This window comes from Echinops telfairi, unplaced genomic scaffold, assembly GCF_000313985.2.
Source record: "Echinops telfairi isolate 266 unplaced genomic scaffold, ASM31398v2 ScPeMD7_7469;HRSCAF=8507_1, whole genome shotgun sequence".
NCBI lineage: Eukaryota > Metazoa > Chordata > Mammalia > Afrosoricida > Tenrecidae > Echinops > Echinops telfairi.
The window spans coordinates 1,728,409-1,739,154 of NW_022111373.1; the positions used below are offsets into that span (position 1 = coordinate 1,728,409).

At 46.4% G+C, this 10,746-nt stretch overlaps 1 protein-coding gene across 1 annotated transcript in view; it reads left to right on the plus strand.

Annotated features, from left to right (window-relative positions):
- KLHL3 (kelch like family member 3) overlaps positions 1–10,746 on the plus strand; it is a 133,929-nt gene that overhangs the window by 22,928 nt on the left and 100,255 nt on the right. Inside the window, exon 3 of the mRNA XM_045285035.1 lies at positions 6,621–6,727. Within this exon, the coding sequence (XP_045140970.1) occupies positions 6,621–6,727 (107 nt within the window). The remainder of the gene's footprint in view (positions 1–6,620; positions 6,728–10,746) is intronic.

Here is a 10,746-nt window from a genome sequence, read left to right on the forward strand (position 1 = left end):
CCTCATTTTTCCTCTCTCTCCCCGCTCCCCCCCCCATGAACCCTTGATTTATAAATTGTTATTTTGTCAAGTTATTATTTTCCTGTCCCACACCGACCGCTGTCTCCCTTCCCCAGGGTTTCTGTTGTTCTTCCCCCTGAAGGGGGGTGCGTGGTTATGTGTCTATTATTGTGATTGTACATTTCTCTTAGAAAATGTGGAAAAGAAAGGGTATATGTAAGTCAAAAATTTAGAAAATGGGCAGAAAAATCAGCTGTAAATTTGCTATCGTGGTAACCAAAGTTAACCCTTCGGTGAATATCGTTTTTAAAAATGTGTGTTTCAATCTGGCTTTTTCTGTTCGCCCTGTATTGTATAAGTGTTTCCTGTCCAAGATTTTTGGACAACATAATGTAACTCCTCTGTAGCATTTTTAAGTAGATGCATGATAGTCCTATTTTGTGGTTTCTTTTCCCTAGGTGTTCCCAGTCCTTATATAAGTAATACCTACAGTGACTATCTCCGTGTCAGTGCGCATAGTGGTTGCAAGCATATGCTTGTGAAGCAGCCTGGCTTCACCTCTTGGCTCTAGTGCTGACCAGCTAGCTGTGTGACTGGACAAATGAATTCATGCCCTTGGCTTCACTTTTGCCACCCATGAAAGGAGGAACTAATAGTGCCAGTGATGCTGGGTTGTTCTGAGCATTGAATGAGGGAAGTGTCACTGAACAGTGACAGCACATATATTACTGTTGTTAAAGTCACATGCACATAAGTGATTGCTTTTAAAGAATTAATGCCTAGATGTTGGACTGCTGATTTTAATAGCAGCAAGATCAGCAAGCATGTATTGTGTAACTTTATAGTAATCATAGCTACTCCTTAGGTGTTATTGGGAGGTGAGGGGACACACACACACACACACACACACACACAGAGCATTATGGAAATGTTAACTATCCGATGATGGTATGCTAGGTTACAGAACCATGGCAGCCAATAAGGGAATCAGAGCCCTTCCTCAATGAGGCTTGCGTTCTAGTGAGATTCAAAAGGTCCATCTGATTCTAAGTGATTTGATAGGCCATTATGTGGCTAATTTCTCAAAATGAAAGTGGAGTGACTAAGCAAGGAGCAGAAAGGGGCCTGAACAGATAATATTGGTTTGGGCTAGTTTGATGGGGGCTGGGACATACTTTGCTTTGATGTGGGCTGAAAACGTGCCATTCACGGGTGAAGCTAATGACATGTTACATGCTATTCCAGGGACCCCGGGTTATTCTTTTGCATTGTTTAGAACCCCATCCCCCCTTCACTCAAGTTTAAGCTATTTTGGCTCACGCACCCATGTTCTTTGCAATTTATGAATCACACAATTGAGGAGTTTTTGTATTCTTTTTCATTCCAGCACAGAGAATGGGCTGTTGGCATGGTAACCACCCAGCCTTGGCTCTTCTGTTTGCACTTGACTCTGCTCTGGTCAGACCACAACTGTTTCTGGGCAGCCAAGCCCTAGGGTCCCCTTGGCTTCTGACTTACCCTCTGGCCAGTCAGCGGGGATGTGGTCCCTTCTTGGACTAGAACGCCCTGACCAGGCCTGAAAAGGAGGGGGAGGGCAGCACGGGGCAATCAAGGAGCAATTAGAATCCAGAGACCTTCTTGCCAATTGAATCTGGACAGTTTTAACCTCTCACTTGATCATTGCGAATAGTTTTTGTTTTGTTTTTAAGTCCATCACTAGGCCTTTATTGCATCTTGGCCCTTTGCTTTCTGTATTATTTATTTGTTTATTGGAGGCAGCCTTACTGAGCTGGAACTCACATAGCATACAGTTTACCCATTTACAGGGTTCGATGTTGTAGCTTTTAGTGAATCCACAGAGCCGTGCAACCACCTGGAGTCCCCTTCCTGTGCCTTATTCTCTGTGCTGACCTGCTTTTTCTTCTTACCACCGATCCTGTTTAGCGCTAACCTGCCTTTTGTCTTTGCCCATCTAAATGTCAGCCAGTCACAATCTTTTTTTTTAGGACATTCCATCACTCTGAAAAGAAACTTTATACCCTTTAGAAGTCACTTACCCACTCCAGTGCCCTCCATCACACAGCCAAGGAATCTACTCCCACCCTTAGGAGCCCTACAGGACAGAACTCCCCCCTGTGGCTTTTTGAGACCCTGACTCTTCATGGAAGTAGAAAGCCTCATTTTTTTTCTTTTTTCCTTATTACCCTTCTAAAGAGCAGCTTGCGGTTAGCAGCCCAAATCATAACCACTGTGCCCCAGGGCCGGCCACCCTAGGCACGCCCTAATCTCTACCTCTCTCTGTCGATTTACCCATTCTAGACAGTTCATAATAAGTGGAACCATACAATATGTGGTCGTTTGTGACTGGTTCTTACACTTAGAATAATATTTTTAAGGTTCATTCAGTACTGCATTCCTTTTTTTTTGTTCTTGTAGTGATTGTGATGAAACGAACATAAACATTTTCATTTTAACCATCGTCAAGTGTAATCCAAGTGGCATTTGTTCTTTAAAACAATTTTTTTCCTAAGTGACATTAATCACCTTCACAGTGTTGTGCATCTATCACTACTCTTTGTTTCCAAAGCCTTTTCGTCACCTCACACAGAAACTTATCCCTGAAGCAGCAACTCTCTATTCCAGCGGTTCTCAACCTGTGGGTCGTGACCCCTTTGGGGGTCAAAGGACCCTTTCACAGGGACCGCCTGATTCATCACAGTAGCAAAATGACAGCGATGATGTAGCAATGAAAATAATGTTGTGGTTGGAGGTCCCCACCACGTGAGGAGCTGTCTGACAGGGTCGCGGCGTGAGGAAGGTGGAGATCCGCCGCTCTGTTCCTTCCATTCCTTAGTGAAATCTCGTTATGTGAATGTGCCCCATGTTGTCTGTCGTTCATCAGGCGGTAGACCTTTGGTTGTTTCCACCCCTGGGCTATCGTGGGGGGTGTTGCTATGAACATGTGTGCACACGTTGTGTGAAGATCTGTCCTCGGGTCTGTTGGGGGCCCACCTCGGAGTTTGCTGTTACTGCTGGGTCGTCTCATAAATCCGTGGTTAACCTCTTAACAAGACCGTTTTCCTGAGTGGCTGGACCGACCATTTCACGTTTGCTCAGCACTGTGTCAGGGTCCGGAGCGGTCACAGTTTCACCATCACTTGGCATTATCTGCCATCCACTGGGTATGAAAGACACCTTGGTGGTGTGGTGGCTTATGAATTGGCTGTTAACTTGCAAGGCCAGCAGTTCAAAACCACCAGTGGGAGAAAGTGAGGGGTTTTTGCCCCTGTAAAGATTTGCAGCCTAGGAGACCCCAAGGGACGGTTCTATTTTGCCTTTTAGGGTCACTATGAGTCAGAATTGACTCAACGGCAGTGAGTTTTCTGGTTTTTTTCGTTAATAATTTGCATTTCTCTGGTGATTGAAGATGCTGAACATTGTTTCCTGTGTTTGTTGGCCATTTGTTTATCTTTTGTGAGGAAATGCCTTGTCGGGTCTTCCGCTGTCCCCCCTCCCCCGCACCTTGGTCAGTTTTTCAGTTGGGTTGTCGTAAAGTTCTCATCTGCTGCCTAGCTACAAGTCCTATGCCCGATGTATGATTTGCAAATGTTTTCTCATCTTCTGTGGGCAGCCTTTTCACTTTCTTTCTGGTGTCCTCTGAAGTGCAAAGTTTAAACATTTGTAACGGTTTAATTTATCTGCTTTTTCTCTTTTGCTGTTGTTGTTCGTGCTTTGGATGTAACATATTGAAGCCATGAAGAGTTACTTCTATGTTGTCTTGTAAGAGTTTAATAATTCTAGCACTTACATTTGGGTCTTTGGCCCATTTTGAGCTAACTTTTCCTGATGGTTTGAGCGAAGGGTATAGCATCATTCTTTTGCATGAAGATACCCAGTTGTCCCAGCACCCTTAGCCTGCTTGTGCCCAGTTGAATTTATCTCGATACTCTTGTTGCAAATCAGTTGTCCCCGAAAAGAAGTGTCTCAAAGAATCCTGGTAATGGGATAGGACCGCTCATGGACAATGCCTTACGTCAGAACTGGCTCTTCGATGCAGAGCAGGTGTGCAGACCCCAGCTTCCTGTCTCTCCTTCACTTTTTTCCTAGGGGAAAGCACCATTAAATTTTTTGGCAGGTTTTTCTTGGTTTCTTTGCAGGGTGTGAGTTTCTCTGGCTGTAAGATAGACCTTGCTTGCAATTTACAAGTAAATATCTTGTCCCTTTCCCATTTGTTTGAGAATTGTTCACTCCACTAGGGAGAGCTTTTCCACTCTGATCTTTGTTTATTCAGTGCTTAACATTGAAAATGTGTCCAGGGTTCTGATCCATCTGTGTCAACAGTTTTCTTATTGAGATACTGGTTACCAAAGCAAACACAAATAACGCCCCCCCCCCCATCAAGCTCCTCTTAGATAGCAGTGCTAACTCCATTTTCTCTGAAAAGTTATTAATAGAAGTGAAAATGCCCATGATAAGCTTGCTTCTGTTAGGAATACTTTTTTAAAAAGTGAATGTTGAGCCTGTTCCAGGATGACATGTGCAGTCCCATATGGTGTCCCATGACACGTGTCCCAAAGATAGCCGAGACAGGTGAGAAAACGGCAGCGAGGTCGTTTGTCTGTGCTGCCGTCTTCGGTGAGGGCAGAGCTCGTTCTGTTCTCAGTGGAGCTGGCTTATGCTGATAAAGTTGGGTGGGCCTGTGGCAGGCACACTGCAGTGTGAGGTCCACCCTCTGTTTCTGCCTTTGGTGTCCAGAGGTGTAGCCCAGCCTAGGCATTCCTTCACCGGGCCTTATTCTGTGTACTCACCCATTCTTGCCCTCCACGTGTCCCAGGTAGAGCTAAGCTACCTTTCTTGTTTCCCGTTCCAAGTGTTCACCCGTCATGAGGCATTGTGCTCTAGTGGAACGAGCACTATATCCAGAGTCAAGAGAACTGGATTTACGATTCAGGTATCTGTGGCTTTGCACAAATCACCAATTCACCGAGCCTCACAGCCCAGATGATCTGTAAGTGCATTGACAGCTCTTGCCTTCTCAGGTTTTGTGATCTTATGCCTCTGATAAGTGAACCTGAGCATCTATTTTAATGGTAGACGGTGACTTAATATGCTGCACGTGGGATGGCAGATATCGATCTTTGTTAGCCCTGGCAAACTCATTCCTTGGTTTCAGCATTCTCACACTTACCTTAGTCATGACCTCGGACTTCTGAGACCAGTGCAGTGTGGTTCACTCCCAGTGGATCACCATCGAAATCTTTGTCCTCCTCTTCTTTCTACCTCCAGGGCTTTAATCCAAAGGAGGGTGGTGATCACGATGCCATCGAAGTTAAGAGTTTGGGCCCTGAGCTTCCTTGGTCTGCATTCAACTGTCTTCACTGGTTTCTTTCTGTATGACCATGGGGAAGTTATTTAACTTCTTACCCACCCAACCCTCTGCCGTCGGGGCAATTATGACTCATAGTGAGACTGTATAGGGTTTCTGAGGCTGTAAATCATTACGGGATGAGATAGCCTCATCTTTCTCCTGTGCAGGATCTGGCGGGTTTAAACCATTGACTCAGCCTTAGCTGCCCAGTGCTTACCCAGTAGTGCCACCAGCTCTTCAACACATAATAGGTGTCCACTAAATTGATTTCAGTGTTATCTGTGACACGAGATCACAACACAACAGAGAGGCCCTTGAGAAGAATGGGAATTCCAGAACACTTTACTGTGCTCACGCGGAACCTGTGTGTGGATCCGAGGCAGTTCTGTGAACAGAACAAGGGACTGCTGCGTGGTTTGAAATCAGGAAAGGTGTGTGCCAGGGTTGTTTTGGGTAAGGCAACACTGAAGACAAGTTCTTTCAGATTGTCCAGGGTCGCAGGGTGGGAAGCAAGTAAAAAGGTAATGATAGTGCTCTTGTTCACGGCCATGACTGGGACTGGCACACGCTGGGCACACTGCTCCTGCAGATGTGGTCTTCTTGGTGAAAACGCTAAATCTGGGCAGAAGAAGAAATATCAGCATCCTGATGACGTAGTGTGACTGGGGGCACATTTGGGGTGTGGTGCAGTGGATCCCTTGGGAAATTGCTAATACCAGCTCTTAGGGCAGCAGGTTCTCACCTCAGCAGCAGGTTCCTGGGCCTCAGCCTTCATTCATTGTTCAGCCGACAACCCCAAACCTTTCCACTGCTCCTGAGCTGCGCTCTCCCTTACCTTCCTGCAGAACTGATGGAATTGGGGGACACAGAGCTGAAGCCCAGTCACCCCAACCAAGCAAAACTCACAGCCGTGGAGTCAAATCTGACTCATGGTGACCCTGTAGGACATCATCGAACTGCCCCGTGGGTTTCCGCGACTGTAACACTTGATGGGTATAGAGAGCCTCATTATTTGCCCGAGGAGCGGCTGGTGGTTTTGAATTGCTGACCAATGAAGGGTTTGCCACCATAATGTAGTTGGATCTCTCTGTGTGCCTTTGAAAATCATGAATACCAGGCTGATCAGGGACTTGGAAAAGTTGATAAGCTTATCCCTGCCTAACTGGAGGTCGGACACGTCCCTTGTACAGCTGGGGGTGGGGATCATTTGCCTTGTGACCCACCCTGATGTTCTCGTCCTGATGTCTTACAGTAAGCAGCTGCTGTGTGACGTGATGATTGTAGCAGAAGATGTCGAGATCGAAGCCCACCGTGTGGTCCTGGCAGCCTGCAGCCCCTACTTCTGTGCGATGTTCACAGGTATGGTGCAGGCAGACAAGGGCGTGCACTTCTGGGGCTGGGGCTTCGTGGGGAGAATGTTGTGGGTGATGGCACAAGGGGCAGGCGGGAGGAGGGGCCGCGTCTGTGTACCCCGGATGCTTTGCTATGCATCGAAGGACTCCATGGAGCCGTAGCTCAGCCAGGCCAGTTTTATATCTAGCCCCTTTCCCCACTTGTTCCTTTGCAAGGTGGACGAAGGTAGAATCTCGGAGTCCATTCGTTTTCAAACTTTGGCATCAGCATCCAGTGGGGTGCTTGTTACAGATGTAGATTCCTGAGCTCATCCTCAAACCTCTTGTCATTCTGTAGCTGGGGAAGGGGCTCCTCTGAGGCTGAGAGAAGAGCGAGGACGTACCTACCATCTGTCACACAATGAGTGGGTGGTTCTTGGCTGCATGACTTCCTGGCCGAGTGCTCTGTCAATTGGCCTACAGCTTGTCCTTCCTTAACCATATCTTCAAAGTAGGGGCCATGGGCCCCCTCTAGCCTTCACAGGGCTGTGAAAGAGAATTGGACAAAGTGCTAGTGGGGTTTGGAGGAATGAGCCATCATTTGGCATTCGGTTTCAGTGCCTTTGTAAACTCTCCAGGGATCCTCTTCCTAGGCATGCCACCTAGCCTCCTCGTGCAAGTGGTCCGGGACTGACTGCTCTGAAACCTGTGGGCTGAGCTTCCTGCCTGTCGCTGCTCACTGTTTACTTAGCCACGTGCAGTGTGCCCGGAAGTCACTGCTGACTGAAGGAGAACATCTGATTGCGTTTGGGCATACCCCAGCCCGGGTGAGATGACCTTTCCACATTCTCACCAAGTACTCTGTGCTCATTCTGAGTCTGGGGACTCTCGCTGTGCTCTGGTTGGTGTTTCCTGGGGGTCTGTAACACCCATGTCCTAGTCACTCGTGTACGTTTTCTGCTCAAATGTCTCGTCTTTAGAGAGGCCTCCTCTCTTAGTACCCTAGCCATCGTTTCAGCACCTTGTTTCTTTCTATCCCATACCTTGGCTTTATCTATGTTTTTTTCTTATTGTGACCACTCACTGAAATCATCCTGGTTGGTTTCTTTTGTGTTGTTTATCCTTCTCTCTGCGTTAGAAGATAAACTGTGTGGATAGGGGCCTTGTTGGACTTGTTACTGTATCCTCAACACCTGGAACACAGTCTCTAGGTACTCAGTTTTTTTTGAATGAGTGAATGAATGGTCTCCCATATTTGGCTGTGAGACGTGGGTACTTGGGAACCGTATCTAGTCATTGTTAAATCCTCAGTGTCCAACCATTTTAACCTGTTGTTATCTCAGTAATTGTTACTCATAGTGACCCTAGAAGACAAAGTTGAACAGTCTCGTGGTGTTTCAAAGGCCGCATATCTCTATAGAAGTCGGTGCTGGTGGGGTCAAACAGTTGACTTTTCACATAGTAGCTGTGGATGCTGCACAACCAGGCTTCCTTAGTACCCATCACTCGAACTCACAAGGAGTCTACAGGACAGGGTAGAACTGTCCCTGTGGGTTTCTGAGATTTTAACTCTTTACAGGAGTAGAAAGCCTCATCTTTCTCCCTTGGATTGGCCGCTGGTTTCGAACTGCTGACCATGTGATTAGCAGTCCAATTGATAACCACCACACTATCAGGGCTCCTTAGTGCTTAGCACTCCAAAATCACTGCCATCCCGGTCAGTTCTGACTCATGGTGACCCTATAGGACAGGGTAGAACTGCCGCGGTGGGTTTCCAGGACTATAGTTCTTTCTGGGAGTAGAAATCCCCATCTTTTTTTTAAATGTTTCTTTTCTTTTTTTAAAACAGTTTTATTAGCACTTTATCTACATATCACACAATTCAAGAATCCACTCATAACAAGAAGAGTTATGCCATTGTCCTAATACTCAATTCTAGAACATTTTTTCTTCCTTGTAATCATTATTAACTCATGTAATTTTTATCTAATCGTGGCAGAAATACGCACAACAGAACCGTCTCCAATTCCACGACTTCTACTTGTATAAATCAGGGTCCTTGAGTATGCGCTTTTTGCAGCCCCTATTGATATCCTTTCCCAGAGTCTTCCGCCACCATTGACATAAACCCGCTGCCTCCTCAGCCACGACCCTTCCCTTCGCCCGTGGTGACCATCGTCACGCTTGGTCTCTTTCTTCCTTTCTTCCCTTGGTGTCCTTGACAGAGTATTCCCATCCCCTATACCTCCAGGGTTCAATTGCTTTTAAAACGAGTTATGTGATCTCAATCAGTTCTCGTGCTCCCTCTCCCCTCCTGCATTCCATATTTGCTCCCCAAGTCCCCTCACCCTCTCTGCTCCCAACCCCACCCCCACCTCCCCTATAAACCCTTGCATCAGTTACTATCTCGGTGCATCTGCTCCTTCTGTGCTTCACCAACTGGGAAACCCAGGGAAACATACAAAACCAAACCAAAATAAAGGGGTAAGGATAAAATGATAATAACATAACGATAAACATACAAATCATGGGGAAGAAAGAAAAAACCACCATCAGTATTTAAAAAGCCAGGGAAGAAATTTTTGTCATGGAACAAGCAAGAAATACTTGCATAACAACAGGACAAAAACGAAAGAAAAATACTTGAACAAATTCAGGTTGGGTCAAGAGGGAGGTTAACTGACCAAGTATCAAGTTCTTTGATCCTGCATAACCAAGTTTACAGTGATTTCTGCCTGAGAATAAAGCTGTTCGAGACCCTTGCTTGTGGCGAGAGGGGCTCTCCCCAGGCTTCATCTGGCTAGATGCTGTGCAGATGGGTTTGGGGCTCCCCCTGTCCTCCATAGCCTTCCACAAATTGTAGAGCCCCATCTTCCTTATGGTGCCCCTCACAGGGCCAATACTGAGGAGGTGCTGGATAAGTGAAGGCCGAAAGAAGGAACATCGGCATGAGAATGGGTGCATATAGGAACATTTTCACACCGCCTCTGGGGAGCGAGAGCAGTTCTTGCTGGGAACACCTGGATTTCCTCCCACGTGTTGTCCTCGGCTCCTGTGCAGGTGGCTCATGTCAGAGCCGTGCCTCTGATAAGTGGAGCAAAGCACTGTTTACTTCTCGCCCAGGCTTGACCCAGGGTTTTTCACAGTGAGAACAACCCATTTTACTACATGGACATTTTGAGCCGCAGTCTCCTTGACTAAGGGCAGTCTGTTTCTCTTATACATTCTCCTCAGACTAGTAGCAAACGTTTTCTCTTATTTTTAATCTTCTCTCCCCCTTTCATCTCCCTTCTTTTGAAAATAACTAATCTTTTCTGCAACAGTTCTTTGCCTGTAACTTCAACAAATTGCGCTTCCAGTCATTGTGTGTGTATTGTGTGTGTGTGTGTGTGTGTTGTAGGAAGTCCTCTGTTGAGAGAAACTGTTGGCACCTGTGAAGCATTGTAGCCCTGACTCCCTTTCCGCCGGTGAATTTGCCTTGGAGGGCAGTGGAAACATCTTAGCAAACCCAAGCCAGCGGTAGAAATTGGGAGAAAAGCTACTTCTGGGGCAGGTATTGGATTCTAACCGTGGAAGGGAGAAGGGAATCAAGGGAAACGCAACAAAACAGTCGAATGTGATGCTATGCCAACCCTCTGTTGATCTGGTAGTACACTATTCTTACGTCCATCATCCCTCACGTAATGGGAGAGACGGGAAAAATGTGGGAAATGGAATTGAAAAGATCATGGACTCTTCCCATACACTCTTTGAGACCTCCCGCATATATTCATGGTAGAAAAAAATGAGACAGTGTGGGCAAGCACAGAGTAAAAATGACCTGTAACCAAACCTTTAGATGTGATTTTGGTTTCTATCAAATTTTATATTTATCAATGTATACACAGAATGCATTTTTCGCATCAATAAGTTTATCTGTATAGTTTAATAGTCTCTCTCGACTCTTTGCTGTCCTTTCCTAAAGGAACCCTGCGGTTCCTCCTCCTGGCTGGTATTCCGCTTTGCCTCCCTAACCCCTCCTCATCCTTCCTCACTGCCCACGCTAAT